The 27,859-nt window shown below is 39.7% G+C and overlaps 1 protein-coding gene across 14 annotated transcripts in view; it reads right to left on the bottom strand.

Moving 5' to 3' along the window:
* MLLT10 (MLLT10 histone lysine methyltransferase DOT1L cofactor) overlaps positions 1-27,859 on the bottom strand; it is a 253,478-nt gene that overhangs the window by 150,322 nt on the left and 75,297 nt on the right. For all 14 annotated transcript variants that reach the window (XR_002645563.3, XR_002645562.3, XM_022580469.3 and 11 more), the window contains one exon: positions 12,168-12,277. Coding sequence is in view for 12 of the 14 variants with exons in the window: in XM_022580469.3 (XP_022436177.1) it covers positions 12,168-12,277 (110 nt within the window). In the remaining 2 variants the exon portion in view is untranslated. The remainder of the gene's footprint in view (positions 1-12,167; positions 12,278-27,859) is intronic.

A 27,859-nucleotide genomic window follows, 5' to 3' on the forward strand; every position in this document is an offset into this window, starting at 1 on the left:
ATTTTACCCAAGACAATCTACTAAATCTCAATAAGAACAGTGAGAGCCGGTGGCATTTGAGCCATGATCTGCCCCCATCACCGCCACCACCCCCACATACTGCTTCTTGTGAAGGAAGTTCCTTTCTGGGTGGCGCTGTCAAGAAGATGAGGGCTCCCTCTCTCCACAGATCCTAGTCTAAGGCTACAATTTTACCCGAGGAGGGCCAGGTCTCCAGTGACTCTCATACTACTACTCATCCTGGTAGCTCCCACTCATAGCCTCCCACCCTAAAAACAGGCCAAGATTCCTGGGGCCCTATCATTCCTTCCCCAGCTTGCTAGCAGAATGGAAGTTCCATGCTAGGAGGGATAAGCTGGGCTACTATACCCTTCCCTCCTTCCAGCACCCTGTCAGAGTACACGTGCCTCTTCAGGAGAAGCAAAGTGCTGTCACCATCCCCAGCTCCAGAGCACTAGTGCAGAGGTTCTGTCTCTACAAGGAGAAGGAAGACTCATTCTCTAGAGGGGCTACTATCTAAAATGTCTAATTTTGGGGGAGTTCCCTGGTGGTCCAGTGGTAAAGAAACCGCCTTCCAATGCAGGGGACGTGGGTTCGATCCCTGGTAGAAGAACTAAGACCCCACATGTCGCAGGGCAATTAAGCCCACATGCCACAGCTATTGAGCTCACGTGCCTCAACGAGAGAGCCCACGTGCCGCAAACTACAGAGCACACACATCACAACTAGATAGAGAGAAAGGAAAAATAAATAAAACCGGCACACCACAATTAAAGACTAGTTGCGCGCCACAACTAGTGAGAAACCTGAGCAGACCACGTGCCTTAATGAAAAAGATCCCACGTGCCTCCACAAAGATCCCGTGTGCCACAACTAAGACCTGACGCAGCCAAAAAAATAAATAAAATAAAATGTCTAATTTTCAACAAAAAATTATAAGACATGCAAAGAAAGAGAAAAGTATGACCCATTTGTAAGAAAAAAAAAAGCAGGCATCAATAACTGTCTTTGCGGGGAACCAAGATGTTGGACTTAGGAGACCAAAACCAACCAAATTTTAAAATTCACTAAAAGGGGGGCTTCCCTGGTGGCGCAGTGGTTGAGAGTCCGCCTGCCGATGCAGGGGACACGGGTTTGTGCCCTGGTCCGGGAAGATCCCACATGCCGCACAGCAGCTAGGCCCGTGAGCCATGGCCGCTGAGCCTGCGCGTCTGGAGCCTGTGCTCTGCAACGGGAGAGGCCACAACAGTGAGAGGCCCACGTACAGCAAAAAAAAAAAAAAACCTCACTAAAAGGGCTCAATAGTAGAGTTGAGTTGGCAGTAGGGAAAGAATCAACTTTAAAAATAGATCAATAGAGATTTTACAATCTAAGGAACAGATTTTTTAGATCATACTACCTAAAGAACAGTTTCAGAGAAACGTGGTATGCCATTAACTGCATTAATAGTTGTGTAATGAGAAAATCGGGAGAGGAAAGAAAAGGATAGAAACTGTACCTGAAGAAATAATGGCTGAAAACTTCCCAAATGTGATGAAAAACAATAACCTACACATCCAAAAAGCTCACCAAACTCCATACAGGATAAACACAAAACAGATGGACACTCAAAATGCTAAAAGGCAAAATAAAGAGAAAATCTCGAAAGCGAAATGAGGGAAATATATCATCAAATACAAGTAAACCTGAGGTTTCATTAGGAATAAAATAGGGGACAGAAAGCAGTGGAATAACATTCAAAATGCTGAAAGAACAAAACTATCAGCCAAGAATCCTATATCCAGAAGAGCTATATTGCAGAAATAATGGCAAAATAACATTCTCAGACCCAAAAAAACTGAGATACTTTGTTGCTCCAAACCTCACTAACAAGAACTACAAAAAGAAATTCCTTAGGCTAAAATTAAGTGACACTAGACAGTAACTGCAATCCACACAAAAAAACAAAGAGTTCCTCAATAAAGCTGAAATTTTAAAAAATAAATATATAGGGCTTCCCTGGTGGCTCAGTGGTTGAGAGTCCGCCTGCCGATGCAGGGGACACGAGTTCATGCCCCAGTCCAGGAAGATCCCACGTGCCGGGGAGCGGCTGGGCCCGTGAGCCATGGCCACTGAGCCTGCGCATCCAGAGCCTGTGCTCCGCAACGGGAGAGGCCACAACAGTAAGAGGCCCGCGTACCGCAAAAATAAATAAATAAATAAATATATAGACCAATTAAAAAACAAAGAAAGAGTTCTGACAAAGGTAATTATATACAAAATGATAAAAGATAGTATGATGAGATATTTCTTTCTCATTCTCTTAATTTAAAAAGCAATCACATAAAACAATGTCCATAAATTGTATTGTTGGGACTATAACATATAGAAATGTAATATATGTGACAATGACGACACAATGAAAGAGAGTGGGAATAAGTTATTTTGGAGTAAGGAAATAACACGAGATGGTAACTGGAACCCACAGGAAGAAATGAAGAGAAATAAAAATGGTAAACAGGAAAACACTCTATAAATATATCTGTGGTCTTCATCTCTTAGCTTCTTTAAAAAATATAAGATTATATAAAGCAATAATTTTAACTACTTTGGGGCTTGTAGTATATATAGAGACATGATATCTATAATAATAATAGCACAAAGGTGGAGAGGAAAGAAATAAAATGAATGCTATAAATTTTCTATATCTTACTGGAGTTAAGTAGATTCTGGTAAGTTAAGATGAATATTGTAAGCCCTAGAGCAACCACTAAGAATATAACCCAGGAAAATATAATTTAACAATCATGAAAGGAATGAAAACGGTACACCAGAAAACATCCACTTATAAACATTAAAGAAGGTAGTGTACAAAGACAAAAAACAAAGTAGTCACAAGACAAAGAAAACAAATTAAGGGACTTCCCTGGTGGCGCAGTGGTTGAGAATCTGACTGCCAATGCAGAGGACACAGGTTCAATCCCTGGTCTGGGAAGATCCCACATGCCGCAGAGCAACTAAGCCTGTGCGCCACAACTACTGAGCCTGCACTCTAAAGCCCGCGAGCCACAACTACTGAAGCTCATGCACCTGTAGCCTGCGCTCTGCAACAAGAGAAGCCACTGCAATGAGAAACTCACGCACCACAACAAACAGTAGCTCCTATTGGCCTCAACTATAGAAAGCCCACGGACAACAACGAAGACCCAGCACAGCCAAAAAAACAAAAAATTGCTGTTAATAAAAAAAAGTAAAAAAGAAAACAAAGTAAAACGGCAGATGTAAACCCAACCACATTAATAGCACTGAACATGAAAATAATCCAATCAAAAGGCAGAGACTGCTTAACTGAATTAAAAAAAAAAAGTTCCAGGCTTCCCTGGTGGCGCAGTGGTTGAGAGTCCGCCTGCCGATGCAGGGGACACGGATTCGTGCCCCGGTCCGGGATGATCCCACATGCCGTGGAGTGGCTGGGCCCGTGAGCCATGGCTGCTGAGCCTGCGCGTCCGGAGCCTGTGCTCCGCAACGGGAGAGCCCACAACAGTGAGAGGCCCGCATACCGCAAAAAAAAAAAAAGTTCCATATGCCATCTATAGGATGCATACTTTAGATCTGAAGACACAAGTAAGTTAAAAGTAAAACGATGAAAAAAGATATACCATGCAAAAGGCAAGCAAACACAAGGCAATGCATACTTTAGATTTGAAGACACAAGTAAGTTCAAAGTAAAAGGATGAAAAAAGATATACCATGCAAAAGGCAAGCAAATACAAGTGGTTTATTATCAGACAAAAAAATAGACTGTTGAGGGACTCCCCTGGTGGCACAGGGGTTAAGAATCTGCCTGTCAATGCAGGGGACACAGGTTCGATCTATGGTCCAGGAAGATCCCACATGCTATGGTGCAACTAAGCCCATGTGCCACTACTATAAATAAATAAATTTATTTTTAAAAAAAGAAAAATAGACTATTGAGAGAGATTTTATAATAATAAAACAGATATAACAATTATAAGCATATATACATGCAACCAACAAGAGCTTCCAAGACACATGAATCAAAGGAGGAAAAAAGTGATTTGCAAATTTTAAATTTCGCAATTAAATAGCTATTGGATCGAGAAGAAAAATTATAAACTAACTTGAGGATTATTTAGAAAATGATCCCAAACAACAAAATCGCATCTAAATAAAATGTCAAGTATGTGAATAAAGCTATACTCAGAGGCAAACTTATAGCTTGAAAACTTTCATTTTAAGGGGGGAAAAAGTCATAGTTTGACCTAATATTTTGAATAAAAGAAACAGTGTTCATATCAAAAGGATTCAGGGGCCAAATTCCAACTCTACCTAAAAAGTAGAGAGCTGAAAGAACATCACTCTAAACCTATCAAGAAAAAGCCATTTAAACTATAAAACCCACAACTTTTCTTGAAACTATGAAAGATTTGCACCTGCAAAGGCAACCAAATAGTTTGAAATCCAAGGGCAGACACACTCTCTCCTTCAGCTGCCTAAAAACCACAAGACACTCAGACTATCCACTAACGACAGAGCAAGGGAAGAAAATGTGGAGGAAGACATGCAGATAAGAAACCAGCTAAAATTTTAACAAATTGCTCAAGGCTGATTGTGGGCTACTGCAGTAATACAGAACCACTGGAACCACAGACAGGAGTTCACACTCACTCACAGGCTCTACTCCATGAAGATTTACAAGGAGCTCTTGGGGAAGACTGGAAGCAAGGAGACAAAACAACCAGAAAGAATCTCTCTTGGTGGCGCAGGCATGAAGGAGAGGATCAGGTGCCACTGAGGCAAAGATATGAAATCCCACCTCGTGCCCAGACACTACTCTCAAAAGCCCTGAGCGTCTGGGGGATTGGCAGCAAATCCTGTCACACCCAGGGCATAAGTAAAGACCCATGATGGCTAGGAGGACAAAGGAGAAAATCTTTTACCCCTAAACAAGGGGCAGGAAAAATTCCTGACCCCAGGATCTGTTATCAGAGATCTTCTAGCACTTGGGGAGAGACAGGAAGCTGTCTCCCTCCCAAGTCCTTCCACAGATGTAAAGTCTGCCAAAGGCAGGAGGCAATGAATTGGTGAAACCCTGAGGCCCAGATATACAGAGCCCACCAAGGACTGAGGCTGGACCAAAACAACCAAGAAATCAAAAGCCCAAAACATCAAATAATAAACGAAAGTAGTCTAGCACTAACAGGTGGGACAAAAGTGTGGTAAAAGGAAGAGCACAGAAAGAAACCAACCTCTGTGGCACCAAATCACCCAATATTCCAGCCCTCAACCTAAACATAAGGTATCATTAGAGGAGGATGAAGGGGCAGGGCCACCCCAATGGACTCAGAAAACAGATCATCAAGCCACAGAGAGAGGTCACACAATGTTACTTCCACCACACTTTATTAGCCAAAACAAGTTACAGAGCAGCCTACATACAAGAGATGAGGTATTTACTTTTGGTACGAATGTAAACTGGTGCAGCCACTATGGAAGACAGTATGGAGGTTCCTTAAAAAACTAAAAATAGAGTTAACCTATGATCCAGCAATCCCACTCCTGGGCATATATCCAGAGAAAACTATAACTCAAAAAGACACATGCACCCCACTGTTCATATTTACAATAGCCAAGCAGCACTATTTACAATAGCCAAGACATGGAAGCAACATAAATGTCCACCATTGACATATAAATGGATAAAAAACATGTGGGGTGTGTGTGTGTGTGTGTACACACACACACCTCACATGGGGGATAAATTTGGAATTGGGGATTAACATATACACACTACTATATATAAAATAGGTAAACAACAAGGACCTACTGTATAGCACAGGGAACTATATTCAATATCTTGTAATAACCTATAACAGAAGAATCTGAAAAAGCATATATATGTATGTATGTGTATACAGACATAGATATAACTGAATCACTTTACTATACACCTGAAACCAACACAACTTTGTAAATCAACTATACTTCAAGAAAAAAAATATTCTTAATAGCTTTCCACATCTATTCCTCTGGAAAAAAGATAAAGGGAAGTTGGGCTAGCAATTTCTAAGTTTTCCTCTACCGTTATCCTCTTATAGTTCAATGACACCATGTTTTATAGTATTTTTGGTTTGTTTGGTTGGTCTGTTATGATCCTTCCTATACTTATAAACACTCATTCCTTCGTGGCCATTCAGTAAATAAAAGCTATTCAAAAGGATAAATCCAGGATATACCCATCATCTGCCAACTCCTCTCTATGGAAATTGCAGCTTTCTAAACTAAATGCTTCCTTGACTCTAAAGAACACAAGACCACCCAAAAAAGTTCCCAAATGTCTATGTTGCCCCAATCTTCCCATTTCTTAAAAATTATTGAAATGTAATTAAAGGTAACATATGCCACTCACATTTATTAACAAAATGTATATGTTAGTGAAATAAGGAATTGATACAAGAAAATATGAGAGGTCAAAAAATAAAAACAAGAATCTGATGCCAAATGGTACAGAAACTGGCCACTATATATATAATGACGTGGAAATTTTAACAAAATAAGTCAACACAGTGAGTTCTCTGCAACTGGATATACTATACAAATAGTCTAGAAATTTTCCTTTTCTTCTTCTAAATCCTACAGTGTTCCAGCCACACAGGGTTTATTATTCTCTGAACTGCCTAGCACCTCCCCTTTGTACCTATTACCCTAATTTATGCTACTTTCTCTGTCTAGAATTATTATTTGATTCTTTCTTCCACAGGTCAAATTTCTTATTATCATGCACAGCCCTTATATAATATCTTTGTGTGCCTTATTCAATTCCTTAGACAAAAATAATCCCTCCTTTCAGTATGTTCCATAATACTCTATTCAGATTTATTATTTATAATCTCTTATTATTTTCATACATTGTAGTTATATATTTACTTGACTGTCTAAGTGTCACATGGAGATAAACCCTGTATTTTATGAAACTCTGAACTCTTAGCGTCTAGCACAATGCAAAGCAGGTCCATTTTAAGTGCCCAATACATTTATTAATACATTTATTAATAATCTCCACATTATCCTTTACTACCACTCATTAAGGACTGATGTATTCCAGGGGAGCTCCCTGGCAGTCCAGTGGTTAGGACTTGACACTTTCACTGCCATGGTCCAGGTTCAATCCCTGGTCAGGGAACGCCCCCACACACCCCCCAAAGAGAAAAAAAAGATTGATGTCTTCCAAAATGCAACAATCCATTTTCCCATTGTTCCTATCATTTCAGAATTCCATGTCCCCTATTAGCCATGCTGAATATTCACGAACAGAATATTATTCTTTTTAAGGTTAACTATACAGACCAACAACCATAAGAATCCAAGAAACATATAAGGAAAAAATTTGACAGAGAGATACACCATGCTTCTGGAAGGGGAGATTCAATATTCCAAAAAGATCAATTTTTCCCCAAAATAGTATTTCACTGCAGCACCAGTAAAATTAAAATTGTATTGTTACTCCTAAATGTTCATCTAAAAAAAGAAATACATGGCAATATTTGTTCTACCATGTACCAAGATGTATTTAAAGCCATAATAATTTAAAACAGTGTGGTACTAGAATAAGAATAGAAAGACACATCAATGGAACAGAAAAAATGTCAAGAATAGCCAAGAATTTAATAATGATTCAAACAGTATTTCAAATCACTGTGCAAAACATAGATTATTCAATAATAGTGCTGAAAAGGTTGACTAAACCACATGGGAGGGGAAAAATTACACACACATCTCACCATATTCTAAAATTAACTCTAACTGAATAGAAGATTTATACCTAAATTAATTCATTCTGCCTCTATACTCCCTCCCTTACTTCTTGAGTACTTTAGTCTTAAAGCCGTGAGCTGGGGCCAAGCATGCTAGCATCTATCCTGGGAAGGAAGGGGCAGGCCAACTCAACTATCAGAGCCCCAGTAGTGTTGGCGCTCATGAGAGTGTTGGGGGTTGGGGTGGAGGTAGTGTCCAAGTGAGTTGTAAGAACCTGAGCAAAGTTAGCAAAATGAGGGGAGAAGGGGTAGTTCTGGACTGAAGCTGGGTGTCAAACCCCCAAAATGGTTTAAAAAAATAAAGGCAGACATGCAGGGAAGCAGCAGCAACCCAGAGTGAGGTCTGAGCCTGAACATGGTTAGGCTGGCCTCTGTATTATGGGATGGCAGCAACAGAAGATTTGTCAATATAAGAGAGAATGATCAAATAAATATATTGAGGATAATGGGAGTCAGGTCTCTCATTGTCTGGCATGAGAGTCATAACACAAAAACAAAAAAACATTAGAATGAACCCTGTGCTGTTGGATTAGGTTTAGGGAAATTACTAGGAAATTCCTAGGAGTTTATGGTTCAATAAATAAATAGAAACAAAGACAGACAGATACAGAAATACATACAGATTATGTTTGTATTTAATACATAAATCCATATACTAAATCAGAAGTATCTATGTGACCTCACCAACTTCAAAATATAAATAAGATATAGATGTGAATGTGCGTTTATCTCTGCATCTATACACACTGAGAGGGCCTGGAAGTAGCAACATCCTAATAACAATGAGCACACCTAGTGTCCACTTTGGTTTCTAAATACCATTCTCACCTAAAACAAATCAAGGCTCCCTGGAGAAATGTTATTCTAGGGCTAAGACAAGGAATGGTTCAAGATGTGCCTAGAACATACTGTCATGTCAGAAGTAAAGAAGTGCTCAAACAATGATAGAACCATGTCAAAAGACACAGGAACCCACATGAAGAGGTCCCACTGGCCAAACCTGAGACAATATGAACATCACAATAAGTGACAGTAATGGGGAATGACCCATTAAAATAAAATATTAACGTGTAAGTCAATATTAGTCCATACTAATACAAATAATTGCGGAGTGGAGAAAGCTTTTCCTTAAAATGGAATGCCACCTGATGAATGTAAAAGATGGAATTAGGAAACCACCACTTGCCATCAATCTAATAGACTAATTAAGCAAAGAAACAACAATGAATGCTAAAATTAGTGAGTAAAAGGCACAAGGAACAAGATATTTACATAAAAAGTACTTCCCGGGGCTTCCCTGGTGGCGCAGTGGTTGAGAGTCCGCCTGCCGATGCAGGGGACACAGGTTCGTGCCCCAGTCCAGGAAGATCCCACAGGCCGCGGAGGGCTGGGCCCGTGTGCTATGGCCGCTGAGCCTGCACGCCCGGAGCCTGTGCTCCGCAACGGGAGAGGCCGCAACATGAGAGGCCTGCGTACCGCAAAAAAAAAGAAAGTACTTCCCCACAAAATGCTTACTGATTATAAAGGGAATAAAGATTAACCTCCCAGTGGAGAAATCTTGGAGACACTGCCTTAACCAAGTGATCAAGGTAAAATCATCAGTAATGGGAAAAGCTGAAATCATGTACCACCTGACAGGATGCAATGAGAAGAACATAGCATCGTTTCCGTGATATTCCTGCCAAAAACACATAATCTGAATTTAATCATGTGGAAACATTATAAAAATCCATTCTACAAATAACTGGCCTATACCATTCAGAAGTATCAAAGTTATGAGAATCAGAGAAAGACTGAGTTACTATTCAGGAGACCTAAGAGACAAAAAGCAATCTGTGATCGTTTTGCTATGAAAGGGAAAAAAGAAAACATGAATGAAAATTAGGCAAATAATGATGGGGTCTCTGGATTAGACAGTAATAATGCATAAATGTTAATTTCCTGATTTTGGCTGTATTCTGGTCATGCAGAAGAAAGTCCTTCTTTATAGGAAATACAAACTAAAGCATTCAGAGGTGTCGGTGTTATATGATAAATTACTCTCAGATGGTTTAGGAGAGGAAGAAGTCTTTGTACTATTAATGCAACCTTAATTTAAGTTTGAAATTATTTCAAAATTGAAAGGAAAAAAACAAGTATTTTTAGAAATGAATTTTGAAAGTACTAAAAAAATAGTTAGACATTAGTGTAGAGAAAGATTTCCTTTGCATGGCAACAAAGGCAGAAACAATAAAGAGTAATTGTGTAAATTACATAAAAATTTTAAACTTCAAACTAGAAGAAATTAACCTGCTAGAATACCGACAACAATAAAAACCATCAAGACTTAATGAAAAATAAAAAGAAAATGTTACGTTATGGGCAAAAGCATTCACAGCAAGTATATAAGAATAAAGAATAACATCTCCAATATAAAAAACATTTTGTAAGAAAAAATTAAAACATTACAATATTAAACTGAACGAAGAGCTATTCAAGATCAATTAACAAACATGAATAACCTTTTTAAAAACTGTAAAATATCTAACCTTACCAATATTCAAAGAAAATCATTCAAACACTAATATTTTTCACTAAAAAGAATAGCAAAGCCTGTTTTAATGGTAATATACAGTGCATTTAACAGGATATAAGATTATGTGCAATCTCACATATAACTAGTGTGATTAATAAATGAGAAACTACATTCTAGAACAACTTCACACAATATATTTACTGAAGCCTCCAAAATGTTCGTACTCTTTTACACAGAGATTTGGCTGGTATGTACATGCCAAACACCAAGTGAGGCTCTTCAACAAGAAGGCGTTCCTAAGGCGTTCCTAATAAATTATATTTTATCAAAACTAATAATACTTTGTATTAGATGCTAAATATCCGCTAGAAATAATGGCAAAATATAATTTATTAACACAAAATGATGTTCAGGGTTATTAAGTTTCAAAAACAGAACAGTATGAGCACTATGATCCAAACTTTTTACAGTTATATAGTATATGTTAAAATGCACACAAAAAAGATTTTAGATGATTTCTGTCTCGCATTTTCCTATTTTTTCTCCATATTTTCCATTTTTTTTAATAAATACTAACGACCTACATTACAAAATGTTTAGTATTTTGAAACCTTAGAACTGGCTGCAGTGACACTTTCTTCACCAATGGAATAAATCAACAGGTACCTTTAGTTAAAAATGGTAACACTATATTTAAAGACACAGTGGTTAATAGAAAAAAATCATCCAATAATATGCAAAAGAGAATGAAACAATAATATAAATGTACTAAATTAATAAAAAGATACAGGAAAAAAGTGAACATTAACTAAAGTTTTTAAAAAAGGCAACAATAGGGCTGCCCTGGTGGTGCAGTGGTTGAGAGTCTGCCTGCCGATGCAGGGGACGCGGGTTCATGCCCCAGTCCGGGAGGATCCCACGTGCCGCGGAGCGGCTGGGCCCGTGAGCCATGGCCGCTGAGCCTGCGCGTCCGGAGCCTGTGCTCCGCAACGGGAGAGGCCACAGCAGTGAGAGGCCCACGTACCGCCAAAAAAAAAAAAAAAAAAAAAAAAAAAAAAGGCAACAATAAAAATCCTATCTCAGGGGAACAAAATAATGTGGAGAGGAGAGATGAGCAAATAATATTCTGTGATAGGATTATTTTTAAGACAGGATGTGTAGCATCGTAATGAATATTATACCAAATAATGATTAATTCAAATTTAACAGATCCTCAATGTCTGAAAGAACACAAAAGTTAGTAATTCTTAAAGAACAAATCTAAGGACTTCCCTGGTGGTCCAATGGGTAAGACTCTACGCTCCCAATGCAGGGGGCTCGGGTTCGATCCCTGGTCGGGGAACCAGGCATACATGCATGCTGCAACTAAGAGTTCACATGCCACAACAAAGAAGTCTGCATGCCGCAACTAGGAAGTCCACATGCCGCAACTATAAGATTCCACATACTGTAACTAAAGATCCTGCATACTGCAACAAAGGTCCCAAGTGCCACAACTAAGACCTGGTGCAGCCAAAATAATAAATAAATATTTTTTTTTAAAAAAGAACAAATCTATACAGATTAAAATGTTAGAAGCTTAAATACTTAGGTTAATGTAAAAGGTAATATAGTTTTGTTTGTGTGTGTTTGTTTTGTACTCCTGTGACCTTAACAACATATTTTAATACTTGTAGTTTACCACAGTAATTACACTTTTTCCAAATCAATGGAGGCATTTAATTTAAATTTTTTAATGAAGGGCTGTAATAAAACAAAATTTTAAAATTCCTTTATACTTCCTAGTTTTAAAACAAAAAAATTATATTCAAACATCAATAAAATAATATCTACTATACCTTATTATAACGATCGTGTGGCACAGACTGTAAAACAATTGGTTCCATTGTTGAAACATTGGCAAACTGTACCTCTGGAATATACAGGGCACAAACCACATGAGCCCAACCTAAAAATAAACAAAAATAATGTCATTTTTCCATTTTTCAATAAAGCTTTTTCAAAGATAAATTAAATTATTAACTTTATGAACAGGTCCCTTAAATGTCCATTTTAGGAAATGCACAACAAAAACATTAACAAATTATCATTACTGACTGATCATCAAACCACTACTGATAAGACTCTTAGTCGTTTCTCCAGTTAATACACACAGTAACACAAATAAACAGAAACTTTTTTTTTTTTTTTTTTGGCTGTGCCACAAGGCTTGCTGGATGGATCTCAGTTCCCCGACCAGGGACTGAACCCGGGCCACAGCAGTGAAAGCCCAGAATCCTAACCACTGGACCACCAGGGAACTCCCCAAGGGAAATTTTTTTCTTTTCTTTTTTGGCTGTGTTGGGCCATCGTTTCTGTGTGAGGGCTTTCTCTTGTTGCGGCGAGAGGGGGGCCACTCTTCATCACGGTGAGCGGGCACTCACTGTCGCGGCCTCTCTTGTTGCGGAGCACAAGCTCCAGATGCGCAGGCTCAGTAGTTGTAGCTCACGGGCCTAGCTGCTCCGCAGCATGTGGGATCTTCCCAGATCAGGGCTCGAACCCGTGTCCCCTGCATTGGCAGGCAGAACCTCAATCACTGCGCCACCAGGGAAGCCCCCCAAGGGAAATTTTTAATTCAGATGCTGGCACTGACACTTTTCATAAGAGTAAACTGAATAATTCAGATCAATAATTCCTCTGAGAACCACTACAGAAGTATGAAGTTTTGGGACTTCCCTGGTGGTGCAGTGGTTAACAATACACCTGCCAATGCAGGGGACATGGGTTCGAGCCCTGGTCCGGGAGGATCCCATACGCTGCGGAGCAACTAAGCCCACGTGCCACAACTACTGAGCCTGTGCTCTAGAGCCCACAAGCCACAACTACTGAGCCCGTGTGCCACAACTACTGAAGCCCACGTGCCACAACTACTGAAGCCCGGTGTGTAAAGCCCTGCTCCGCAACAAGAGAAGCCACTGCAATCAGAAGCTCACACACAGCAACAAAGAGTAGCCCCTGCTGGCTGCAACTAGAGAAAGCCGGCGCACAGCAACAAAGATCCAACTCATCCAAAAATTAATTAATTGATTAATTAATTTTAAAAGTATGAAGTTTTATAGCTGAAAACCCATAATAAAAATTTTAATACTTTAAATCTTAAATGTCAGTATTAAATTTTTAACTGTTATACAAATGTTGACATTTTAAACACTAATACTAACAATCATTGTTCTACTATTTTAATATTTCACTTAAAATATATTAACAATTTATCAATTTAAATATTAATATTAAATGCTGTTTCTTTTAATTTTCAAAATGTGACTAAAGGTATCAAAGAGCTGATGTCATAGTAAGGAATTACTGGGCCAAAACTTGAAAAGGATGGAAGTCAAGGGAGTTAAGTACAACTTTTGACCATTCTGTCACCCAGGGGACATTTGCCTAGTTCAAAGAAAGCAGCTGAGAGAGTAGAAGGTACTTCTGACAAACTCAGAAGGCTGAAAGTACAGGGATCTACGTCCATAGACAACTAAGGGAAAAGAAGAACACTAGTAAATCCCTTCCCTCTTTCAGCTGTAACACTGAGGGGCTGCAAGCCAGCAATGACAATAAACTAAAAGTACATAGGCCCACCCAGAGACTGCAGCTGGGCTTTGATCATCTCAAACTCTGAAATTTGACTCACATAACCCTAAATTACAAGTGCCGCCAGACACCAGACAGAAGCTAATATACATCCTCTTTAGAGGAAAACAATGTCATTTTGGCTACAAATAATTTCTAATACTAGTTCATTACCATTTTCGGCACAATGAAAAATACTAAACACATGAGAGTCAAGACAACATGAATGAAAACCAGCAGAAACATGAAGATCAAAACATATCTGTATTTTGGAGTTTCAGATACAGACATTTATAAAAAGTATGTTTATTATGTTCAAATACACACAACACAAAATTTAAAATTTCTTCAAAGAACTGAAAACTCTAAATCAAAAATTATAGAAGTAAAAACAAAAATTATAAAATCAATAAATGGGATTAACAATGGCTTAGACATAGCTGAAAACAGAATTAGAACAACAAAATAGGTCAGAAGAAAATATTCAGAACATTAACACAGAAGTATGAAAAATAGGGCTTCCCTGGTGGCACAGTGGTTGAGAGTCCGCCTGCCGATGCAGGGGGCGCGGGTTCATGCCCCGGTCCGGGAAGATCCCATATGCCGCGGAGCGGCTGGACCGTGAGCCATGGCCGCTGAGCCTGCGCATCCGGAGCCTGTGCTCCATAACGGGAAAGGCCACAACAGTGAGAGGCCCGCGTACCGCAAAAAAAAAAAAAAAAAAAAAATGAAAAATACAAAAAGACAGGAAACGAAAACAACATGATGGGCAGGCCTAACACACATGTAATTAGAGTCCCAGAGAAATATGAGAGGGAAAAAAATGGTACAAAAGCAATATTTAAAATGATAATAACTGGGACGTCCCTGGTGGTCCAGTGGTAAAGAATCCACCTTACAGTGCAGGGGACGCGGGTTCAATCCCTGGTCAAGGAACTAAGATCCCACATGCCGTGGGGCAACTAAGCCAACGCGCCACAACTACTGAGTTCATGCGCCTCAACTAGAAAGCCCGTGTGCCGCAAACTACAGAGCCCACACGCTCTGGAGCCCGTGCATCGCAACTACAGAGCACACACGCCCTGGAGCCCGTGCATCACAACTACAGAGCTCACACGCCCTGGAGCCTGTGTGCCACAACTAGAGAGAAGCCCGCACGCCACAACAAAGAGTCCAAGCAACGCCACGAAAGACCCCGCATGCTTCAACAAAGATCCCGCATGCCTCAATGAAGATCCCGCATGCCGCAACTAAGACCCAACGCAGCCAAAAATAAACACATAAATAGATATAGATAAATAAATAAATAATAAATCTTTTAAAAAATGGTAAGAACTAAAAACTTTCTAAAACAGAAGAAAGATGGCAAGTCATAGACTGAAGAACCACAATAAATCCCAGGGTAAATAAATATAAATCCACACATAGGCACATTAATAAAACTACAGAAAACCAAAAAGAGAAATAAAAATCTTAATATAACCCAAAGGGAAGTTATCACTAAAAGAACTGGATAAATAACAAAGCCAAAAAATATCTCTAAACAAATTTCCATTAAAGGGAATACCAAACAATTTTCCTCGGGCAGAAAACAATGACCCAAGAAGTAAGCTCCAAGATGAAGGGGAAAATGAAGCATGATAAACATGCAGGTACTTTTGATAGATTATTGGCTGATATAACAATCATAATACCTCCTTTCACTTAAAATACATATGACTGCTTACATCAAAAGTTAAAACGCTGTCTTGTAAAGTTTTCAATGTGTGTAAAACTATAACAAAGATTGGGGAAGGAGCAGGTAAAAGAGATCTATACAGTTTCAAGGTTTCTACATTTTGTGTGAAGTGGTACACATAGTAGACTGAACTTATTTGTATGAAATTTGTAATCCCTGGAGCAACCACTACACAGATATTAATACTTGTATACACAGAAAGAGATATGGCCCAAAAGGTAATTTAATTTACAATTAAATTTAAATGCAATATTAAATAACTGCATTATTAAACTGATTAAAATGCAATGTTAAAAATATTCATTATAATCACAAATAAGGAAGAAAAGAGGGAACAGAAGAATAATAAAATAAGAGAAAAAAATCAAGGCTAAGGAGAAATAGTAGGAGATTGGTCAAGATGGAATAACAAGGACCAAATTTATCCTCCTGCATAAAACAATACATACCCCACACACTCAAAAAAAAAAAAGAAAGGACAAAATAATTTAGACAGTGGTTCTCAAGATACTTGTGTATCAGCTACAGAAAGACAACAATCTCAAAGAGGTAATAGACAAATGAGGTGAGCCCTCTGTTTGCCCCCTCTTAATGTCTTGAGAGTTCTTCCAGGCCAAGACTCAGGGAGAGAAACTGAGGCCAAGCCCAGGACACTCTCAAAGTATAGGAGATGGGTGAGACCAAGAAAGCTAAAATTGGCAAAGCCAAGTACCAGAAATGAAAGCCCTTCAGAGAGAGAACACTCAAAGACAGAGAAAGAGAAACAGCACTACATAAGTATTAAACAGAGAACATGTGAGTAGAGAAATTACCTGAGGCTGGAAAAAGAACCAGCCAAAAAGATTAGAGCGAACAGTAGCCAGCTGGCACAAAGGTCTAGGAACAGTGCCTGTTCCCTGAGCCAGACTGGAAAAACTCCCAACTCACAGGGCTTTCACTGGGTAAAAGACTCATAAAGGTCTTGCCTCAGTAGTGGGAATAAGTACCCCTAGACTGAGCACTGCTCTGGACCCACTGAATAAATCATAAGAGCAGGACCTGAAAAGATCAAACTGTTTCCAAGGAACATAACTGTATTTCAGAACAAAACTCAAGGAGACTTACAGGGATGCAAAAATATCCAGATTTATGTTAGCAAAAATGGGGGAGAAGGCAGCTCCAAGGGCACATGCCACCACAGAAACATCAAGAAGTCAAGCAGAAACTATCAGAACCAATTTTGTCAGGACTCTGGGAAAGAAAGTGAAAGGTTTGCAGCAACCAAGCAAACGCTAAGTCAGAAAAAAGCAACTTAAAAATGGCAGGAAAGTGGGGAGTTCCCTTGCGGTCCAGTGGTTAGGACTCAAGTGCTCTCACTGCCGTGGGCCCAAGTTCAGTCCTTGGTCAGGGAACTAAGATCCCGAAATCCACGCAGTGCAGCCCCCCCCCCAAAAAAAAAGGCAGGAAAGCTTTGGGAATTTTTACTTTCCCTTGACCCATGGATTCAGCAGAGGTCTTGAAGATAGCATCTTGTATTCCCAGTGAAGAACCCCAGCTTCTGGTTTCAGAAGGAGCAGAGCAGACTTTATTTGCAAAGAATTGTGTTTCTCTAAAGTGTCTGTTGGCTACTGAAGAACTGACACAACATGCTTATTCTTTTGACAAGCTCAGAACTCACTCAGGGCAGAAAAGTGGTGGGTATCCTCAAATCACTGTAAAGCAGACAAAATACCCACAGGTCCCTGGGGCGAAAGATCATGGTTCAAGCAAATAACCTAGTGCCAAGAGCCTAAGAGGAAAAGCTGGGGACAACGTTTCTCTTGGAAACTGGGGCACTGAAAAGTGTCTGTTCATTCTAGGGAATTTAGACAGCACCACATGCCCAGGGCAGGATGCATATTCCTAAAAGACCTGATGAGACACTAACGTTTCATCTCTGGTCTATCTCCTGGTACAGGGCAAGCAGGAAGTGAAGGCTAAGTAAGGGAGAGTGGTAAGAAGACTGGCTAGCCACTGAAGGAACGGTCCTAGCACAGAGCCAATCTGCAAAGACTGGAAGAGGTGTTGCTTTTTTCCTTTTTTTTTTTTTTTTCCTTTTCTTTTTGATTCTCCCTCTCTCTCGCTATTTTGGCACCTGGTATTCAAGCAAAACTCTGTCAAAAAACTAGTTAAACACAAACTACAGAAACAGACTTTAGAGATGAAAGTGACAAAGAATGTACACTTTTTAAAAAATTGCATAGAAGACCACTAAAAAGGCAAATAACTGCAGCATACAGCAAGCAACAAAATTAAACCGTGAGTAAAGAACCCACTTTCCAGAGTTACCATATCATAATATTCAGTACATCCAGTTTTCAAGAGAGTTACAAAGCATGCAAAGAAAAAAAAGAATAGCCCATTCACAAAGAGAATCTGTCTCTGTAGAAGCACAGACATTTAGTGCAGACTTTAAGTCAACTGTCTTAGATCTGCTCAAAGATAAAGGAGAGCAAGGTCAAGGAGCTAAAGGAAACCAGGACAATGATGTCTCAACAGAGAATCAACAGTCGTTTCAAAAAGGAACCAAACAGAGACATTGACATTGAAAATTATAATAACCAGAATGAAAACTACACTACAGGGTCTCAACAACAGATGTGAGTAGGTAAAGAAAAAAACTCAGTAAACTTAAAGGTAGACCAATTGAAATTATCCAGTTTCAGGATCATTTAAAAAAGGGGAGCAGAGGAGCTCCTACGAAACCTGTAGGACACAATCATGTCTACTAACATACAAACAATGGGAATTCCAGAAGAAAAGGAAAAAGAGGAACAGAGAAAATATTTTAAGAAATATTGGCCAAAAACTTCCGAATTAGATAATTACGTGAATCTACACATTCAAGAGGCTCAAGAAACCACGAGAAGAATAAACACGCAGAGATCTGCACTGAGATAAAATAATAATCACTGCTAAAAGCCAAGAAAAAAGAGAATCTTTAAAAGATTAACAGAAAAGCAACTTGTCACATACAAAGAATCCTCAGTAAGATTAAACAACAAATTTCTCACCGAATTCAACAGGGGCCATTAGGGTGTGTACAATGACATTTTTAAATTTCTGAAAGAAAAAAACCTGTCACCCAAGAATTCTAAATCAAGCAAAGCTATCCTTCAAATATGGAAAAAGACAGACATTCCCAACGAAACAGAAGGTGAGGGAATCTGTTGCTAAGAGACCTGCCCTACAAGAAATTGGAAAGGGGGTCCTTCTGGCTAAACGAAAGAACACTAGACAGTAACTAAAAGCCGTACCAAAAAAAAAAAATTTTTAACGCCAGTAAAAGTTAAATATAGGTAAAAATTAAAGCCAGCATTATGATAGTTTTGATTTGTACCTCTTCTTTATATTTCCTACATGGTTTAAAAGACAAATGCATGAAAAAAATAACTATATGTCTATGTTAATGGGCACACGATATGTATAAAGACACAAATTTTGAAAAAACAATAGAAAGGTGGGGGAATGTGAGCAGAATTTTTTGTATGCTACTGAAGCTAAGTTGGTATCAATTCAAAGTGGGACTTCCCTGGTGGCGCAGTGGTTAAGAATCCGGCTGCCAATGCAGGGGGCACGGGTTCAAACCCTGGTCCAGGAAGATCTTGCGTGTCACGGAGCAACTAAGCCCGTACGCCACAACTACTGAGCCCGTGCTCTAGAGCCCACAACCCACAACTAGTGAGCCCACACACCACAACTATTGAAGCCTGCATGCCCTAGAGCCCATGCATCACAACTACTGAAGTCCATGCGCTCTAAGGCCTGCATGCCACAACTACTGAAGCCCACATGCTGCAACTACTGAAGCCTATACGCCTAGAGCCCGTGCTCCGCAACGAGAAGCCACCACAATGAGAAGCCCGTGCAATGCAACGAAGAGTAGCCCCCACTCACCACAACTAGAGAAAGCCCACGCACAGCAACGAAGACCCAACGCAGCCAAAAATTATTTTTTTTTAAAAAATTCAAAGTTATTACAAATTTAGGATGTTAATTGTAATCCTCATGGAAACCAGCAAGAAAATGAAGTTGGCCCTTGTAAAACCCAGGTTTGAACTGTGCAGGTCCACTTACATGCAATTTGTCCACAGTAAATACTACAGTACTACACAATCCAGAGTTTGTTGAATCCGTGGACGTGGAACCTTGGATATGGAGGAATCACATATATATAGAGGGCCAACTATACATTATACTTGGATTTTTGACTACACAGTGGGTCAGTGCCCCTATCTCCCATGCTGTTCAAAGGTCAACTGTGCCTTAAAAATATACACAAAAGAAAAGGAAGGCGGGGGACTTCCCTGGTGGTCCAGTGGTAAAGAATCCACCTTGCAATGCAGGGGACATGGGTTCAATCCCTGGTCAGGGAACTAAGATCCCACATAATGTGGGGCAACTAAGCCCACACGCCACAGTTACTGAGCTTGCACGTCTCAACTTACAGCCCACGTGCCACAAACTACAGAGCCTATGTGCTCTGGAACCTGCACAACACAACGACAGAGCCCACACGCCCTGGAGCCTGCGAGCCCCAACTAGAGAAGAGAAAACCCGCACACCACAACTAGAGAGAAGCCCGCGCACCACAACAAAGAGCCCTCATGCCGCAACGAAAGATCCCATGTGCCTCAACAAAGATCCCACATGCTACAACTAAGACCCAACGCAGCCTAAAATAAATCTTAAAATAAAAAAAAAAAAAAAGGAAGGCAGGACTTCCCTGGTGGTCCAGTGGTTAAGACTCCACACTTCCACTTCAGGTGGCATGGGTTCAATCCCTGGTCAGGGAACTAAGATCCCGCATGCTGGGGGAGGAAAAGAAAAAAAGAAAGAAAGAAAGAAATGAAAATAAAAGAAAAAAAAAAAAAAAGGAAGGCAATCAAAAGGGCACAAAGCCAAAAAACTTAATTTAAGAAAAAAGGCAGTATTGGAGAAATAGAAGAACAAAGGGGGGCATAAAACGTACAGGAAAAATAGTAAAATGGCATAAATTATCAGTAACTACTTTAAATGGAAACGGGTTAAACTATCCCGTCAAAAACAAGAGAGAGAGATTGGCTAAGTGAATTAAGAATACGCTCCAGGGCTTCCCTGGTGGCGCAGTGGTTGAGAGTCCACCTGCCGATGCAGGGGACACGGGTTCGTGCCCCGGTCCGGAAGGATCCCACATGCCGCGGAGCGGCTGGGCCCGTGAGCCATGGCCGCTGAGCCTGCGTGTCCGGAGCCTGTGCTCCACAACGGGAGAGGCCACAACGGTGAGAGGCCCGCGCACCACAAAAAAAAAAAACAATGCTCCAACTATACAGGCATACCTCATTTTACTGCTCATCACAGATGTTGCATTTTTTATAAATTGAAGGTTTGTAGCAATTCTGCATCAAGCAAGTCTACTGGCACCATTTTTCCAACATTTGCTTGCTTCATGTCTCTTTGTCACATTTTGTAATTTTCGCAATATCTCAGCTTTTTCATTATTATATTTGTCATAGTATCCATGATCAGTGATGTTTGACGTTACTATTTAATCGTTTTGGGGTGCCACACCCATTCACGACAGCAAATTTAATTCAACAAATGTTGTATGTTCTGACTGTTCCATTGACCAGCTGTTCCCCTCTCTCTCTCCCTCTCCTCAGACCTCCCTATTCCGAGACACAACAATACTGAAATTGTGTTCAAGTAGTGTTTAAGCGAAGGGAAGAATTGCGCATCTCTCACTTTAAATCGAAAGCTAAAAATGATTAAGCTCAGTGAGGAAGGCATGTCAAAAGCCAAGGGAGGCTGAAAGCTAGGCCTCTTGTACCAAAGAGCCAGCTATGTTGTGAATGCAAAGGAAAAATTCCTAAAGAAAATTAAAAGTGACACTATTGTGAACACACAAATGATAAGAAAGCAAAACACCCTTATTGTTGATATGGAGAAAGTTTCAGGAGTCTGGATAGAAGATCAAGCCAGCCACAACAAAGCCAAATGCAGAGCAAAGCCTTAATTCTCTTCAATTCTAAGAAGACTGAGAGAGATGAGGAAGCTGCAGAAGAAATGTATAAAGCTAGCAGAGGTTGTTTCATGAGGTTTAAGGAATGAAGCTGCCTCCGTAACATCAAAGTGCAAGGTGAAGCAGCAAGTGCTGATACAGAAGCTACAGCAAGTTATCCAGAAGAGCTAGCGAAGATAATTAATGAAGGTTGCTACACTAAACAACAGATTTTCAATGTAGATGAAACAGCCTTCAATTGGAAGATGACATCTAGGAGTTTCATAGCTAGAGAAGCCAATGCCTGGCTTCAATGTTTCAAAGGCCCTGACAACACCCCCGACTATCTTACTAGGGACTACTGCAGCTGGTGACTTAAAGTTGAAGCCAATGCTCATTTAGTACTTCAAAACTCCTAGAATCCTTAAGAATTATGCTAAATCTACTCTGTCTATGCTCTAAAAATGGAACAACAAATCGTGGACGACTGTACCTCTGTTTACAACATGGGTTACTGAATATTTTAAGACCACAGTTGAGATCTACTGCTCAGAAAAAAGATTCCTTCCAATATAATACTGCTCAATGACAATGTACCTCATCACCCAAGGACGCTAATGGAGATGTACAATGAGTTTTATGTCGCTTTCAGGCCTGTTAACATATTTTCCATTCTGCAGCCTATGGATCAAAGAATAATTTCAACTTCAAAGTTTTAAAAATTAAGAAGTAAATTTTGTAAGGTTAGAGGGAGGAGTCAAGATGACAGTGTGGGAAGATGCAGAGCGCGCATCTCCCCACAACTGGGGCACTTGCCAGACATCAGTGGGGGACCCTGATGCCCAAGAAGATGGGAAGAACCCCCAAGAAAACCGGTAGGATGTGGGGGCACTGAGAGGGGAGGAGAAGTGGAGGCCGGACAGGACCGGCGCCCCTGAGGGGTGGCTGAGCGGGGGGAAGGGTATCCACGCCTGGAGGGACCCTCAGGGGCTCGGATTAGGGGGCAGCGGGCCCAGCATTTCCCCTGCCCAATCAGCCGGGGATGTTTGCCCGTCTCGGGCTAGGCCAGGTCCTATGCCCTCAAAGGTCCCCGCTGGGCTGGGTTGGCCCTGGGGGCATAAGAGGAAGGCTGGGGAGATGTGGAGAGGCAGGAACAAGGGGCCCTCCATGACCGTAGGAGCAGGAGAGGAAGGCGTCTACCCCATCCACTCGAGCCAGAAAGCCTTCTGGGCTCCCAGGTGGGGTCCCCCAGCCTCTGAGACCAGAGGCGGGGGGCATGCCTGGGCCCCTTCTGTTCTGTTGAGCCTAAGCCGCCCCCCCACACACACACACCCCGGGCCTTTTCCACCCCTGTGGGTACTAAGCATACACCCCGCCCACCACCCAAACCTCACCCTTGCTTCGGCCCCACCCTCCAAAGCCAAGGCCTTTTCCACCTTTCTTACTTTTTTTTTTTTCCCTCCTCTGTTACTATCGTGGTTCTCTTTTACCTTTTGGTTGTTCTTTCACCTTTATCTTTATTTTTGTATTTTTTTTAACATAGGTGTTAGTTCCCTAGTCTAATTTTATTTTTCACTTTGTTATTGATGTCCTTATTTTTCCCCCCCACCCGGCCAGCACGACTTGCGGGATCTGATTTCGCAGCAGAAACTCTACAAGCCAGAAGGGAGTGGCATGATACACTTACAGTGATGAAAGGGAAGAACCTACAACCAAGATTACTCTACCTGTCAAGGATCACATTCAGATTCGATGGAGAAATCAAAAGCTTTACAGACAAGCAAAAGCTAAGAGAATTCAGCACCACCAAACCAGCTCTACAACAAATGCTAAAGGAACTTCTCTAAGTGGGAAACACGAGAGAAAAAAAGGACCTGCAAAACGATTAAGAAAATGGTCATAGGAACATACATATTGATAATTACCTTAAACGTAAATGGATTAAATGCTCCGACCAAAAGACACAGGCTTGCTGAATGGATACAAAAACAAGACCCATATATATGCTGTCTACAAGAGACCCACTTCAGACCTAGGAAAACATACAGACTGAAAGTGAGGCGATGGAAAAAGATATTCCATGCAAATGGAAATCAAAAGAAAGCTGCAGTAGCAATACTCATATCAGATAAAACAGACTTTAACACAAAGAATGCTACAAGAGACAAGGAAGGACACTACATAATGATCAAGGGATCAACCCAAGAAGAAGATATAACAATTATAAATATATATGCACCCAACATAGGAGCACCTCAATACATAAGGCAACTGCTAACAGCTATAAAAGAGGAAACCGACAGTGACACAGTAATAGTGGGAGACTTTAACACCTCACTTACACCAATGGACAGATCCAAACAGAAAATTAATAAGGAAACACAAGCTTTAAATGACACAACAGACAAGACAGATTTAATTGATACTTATAGGACATTCCATCCAAAAACAGCATAAAACACTTTCTTCTCAACTGTGCATGGGAACATTCTCCAGGATAGATCACATCTTAGGTCACAAATCAAGCCTCAGTAAATTTAAGAAAACTGAAATCATATCAAGCATCTTTTCTGACCACAACGCTATGAGATTAGAAATCAATTACACAGGAAAAAACGTAAAAAACACAAACACATGGAAGCTAAACAATACGTTACTAAATAACCAAGCGATCACTGAAGAAATCAAAGAGGAAATCAAAAAACACCTAGAGACAAATGACAATGAAAACACGACGATCCAAAACCTATGGGATGCAGCAAAAGAAGTTCTAAGAGAGAAGTTTATAGCAATAAAATCCTACCTCAAGAAACAAGAAAAATCTCAAATAAACAACCTAACCTTACACCTAAGCAACTAGAGAAAGAAGAACAAACAAAACCCAAAGCTAGCAGAAGGAAAGAAATCATAAAGATCAGAGCAGAAATAAATGAAACAGAAACAAAGAAAACAATACCAAAGATCAATAAAACCAAAAGCTGGTTCTTTGAGAAGATAAACAAAATTGATAAAACATTAGCCAAACTCATCAAGAAAAAGAGGGAGAGGACTGAAATCAATAAAATTAGAAACGAAAAAGAAGTTACAACAGACACTGCAGAAATACAAAGCATCCTAAGAGACTACTACAAGCAACTCTATGCCAATAAAATGGACAACCTGGAAGAAATGGACAAATTCTTAAAAAGGTGTAACTTCGCAAGACTGAAACAGGAAGAAAGAGAAAATATGAACAAACCAATCACAAGTAATGAAATTGAAACTGTGATTTAAAATCTTCCAACAAACAAAAGTCCAGGACCAGATGGCTTCACAGGTGAATTCTATCAAACATTTAGAGAAGAGCTAATACCCATCCTTCTCAAACTCTTCCAAAAAATTGTAGAGGAAGGAACACTCCCAAACTCATTTTATGAGGCCACCATCACCCTGATACCAAAACCAGACAAAGATACTACAAAAAAAGAAAATTACAGACAAATATCACTGATGAATATAGATGCAAAAATCCTCAACAAAATACTAGCAAACAGAATCCAACAACACATTAAAAGGATCATACACCATGATCATGTGGGATTTATCGCAGGGATGCAAGGATTCTTCAATATATGCAAATCAATCAATGTGATACACCATATTAACAAATTTAAGAATAAAAACCACATGATCATCTCAATAGATGCAGAAAAAGCTTTTGTCAAAATGCAACACCCATTTATGATAAAAACTCTCCAGAAAGTGGGCACAGAGGGAACCTATCTCAACATAATAAAGGCCATATACGACAAACCCACAGCAAACATCATTCTCAATGGTGAAAAACTGAAAGCATTTCCTCTAAGATCAGGAACAAGACAAGGATGTCCACTCTCACCACTATCATTCAACATAGTTTTGGAAGTCCTAGCCATGGCAATCAGAGAAGAAAAAGAAATAAAAGGAATACAAACTGGAAAAGAAGAAGTAAAACTGTCACCCTTTGCAGATGACGTGATACTATACATAGAGAATCCGAAAGATGCCACCAGAAACTACTAGAGCTAATCAATGAATTCGGTAAAGTTGCAGGATACAAAATTAATGCACAGAAATCTCCTGCATTCCTATACACGAATGATGAAAAATTTGAAAGAGAAATTAGAAACACTCCCATTTACCATTGCAACAAAAGAATAAAATACCTAGGAATAAACCTACCTAGGGGGACAAAAGACCTGTATGCAGAAAACTATAAGACACTGATAAAAGAAATTAAAGATGATACCAACAGAAGGAGAGATATACCATGTTCTTGGATAGGAAGAATCAATATTGTGAAAATGACTATACTACCCAAAGCAATCTACATATTCAATGCAATCTGTATCCAATTACCAATGGAATTTTTTACGGAACAAGAACAAAAAAAAATCTCAAAATCTGTATGGATACACAAAAGACCCCAAATAGCCAAAGCAGTCTTGAGGGAAAAAAACAGGGCTGGAGGAATCAGACTCCCTGACTTCAGACTATACTACAAAGCTACAGTAATCAAGACAATATGGTACTGGCACAAAAACAGAAACACAGATCAATGGAACAAGATAGAAAGCCCAGAGACAAACCCACACACATATGGTCAACTAATCTATGTCAAAGGAGGCAAAGATACACAATGGAGAAAAGACTGTCTCTTCAATAAATGGTGCTGGGAAAACTAAACAGCTACATGTAAAAGAATGAAATTAGAACACTCCCTAACACCATACACAAAAATAAACTGAAAATGGATTCAAGACCTAAATGTAAGACCAGACACTATAAAACTCTTAGAGGAAAACATAGGAAGAACACTCTTTGACATAAATCACAGCAAGATCTTTTTTGATCCACCTCCTAGAGTAATGGAAATAAAAACAAAAATAAACAAATGTGACCTAATGCAATTTAAAAGCTTTTGCACAGCAAAGGAAACCATAATCAAGACAAAAAGACAACCCTCAGAATGGGAGAAAATATTTGCAAACGAATCAATGGACAAAGGCGTAATCTCCAAAATATATAAACAGCTCATGCAGCTCGATATTAAAGAAACAAACAACCCAATCCAAAAATGGGCAGAAGACCTAAATAGACACTTCTCCAAACAAGATATACAGATGGCCAAGAAGCACATGAAAAGCTGCTCAATATCACTAAGTGTTAGAGAAATGCAAATCAAAACTACAATGAGGTATCACCTCACACCAGTTAGAATGGGCATCATCAGAAAATTTACAAGTAACAAATGCTGGAGAGGGTGTGGAGAAAAGGGAACCCTCTTGCACTGTTGGTGGGAATGTAAATTGACACAGCCGCTATGGAGAAAAGCATGGAGGTTCCTTAAAAAACTAAAAATAGAATTACCATATGACCTAGCAATTCCACTACTGGGCATATACCCAGAGAAAACCATAATTCAAAAAGACACATGCACACCCCAATGTTCACTGTAGCACTATTTACAATAGCCAGGTCATGGAAGCAACCTAAATGCCCATCGACAGATGAATGGATAAAGATGATGTGGCACATATATACAATGGAATATTACTCGGCCGTAAAAAGGAACCAAATTGGGTCATTTGTAGAGACATGGATGGATCTAGAGACTGTCATACAGAGTGAAGTAAGTCAGAAAGAGAAAAACAAATATTGTATATTAACGCATATATGTGGAACCTAGAAATGTGGTACAGATGAACCAGTTTGCAGGACAGAAATTGAGACACAGATGTAGAGAACAAACATATGGTCACCAAGGGGGGAAAGCGGCGGGGGGTGGGGGGGGGGTGTGATGCATTGTGAGATTGGGACTGACATGTATACAGTGATGTGTATAAAATTGATGACTAATAAGAAGACTAATAAAATTGATGACTATACTGCTGTATAAAAAGATAAATTCAAAAAAAACTTGAATTACATACTTTCACTGAATTCATCTCACAAATATAATGCTGAGCAAAAGAAGCCAGACACACAAAAAGTATTTACTAAATGAGTCCAATTATAAATTTCAAAGATACACAGAACTCACCTATGATGCTGTAAGAAGTCAGGATACTGGTTACCCTTGATTAAAAGGGGGGCATGAGGGCTTCTGGGGTAATGGTCTGTTTCTTGATCTAGTGCTGACTATATAAATGTGCTCACTCTGTGAACAT

Source organism: Delphinapterus leucas, chromosome 2 (genome assembly GCF_059928025.1).
Source record: "Delphinapterus leucas isolate spDelLeu-1000000601 "Yukka" chromosome 2, BTC_Dleu_Yukka2, whole genome shotgun sequence".
Classification (NCBI taxonomy): domain Eukaryota; kingdom Metazoa; phylum Chordata; class Mammalia; order Artiodactyla; family Monodontidae; genus Delphinapterus; species Delphinapterus leucas.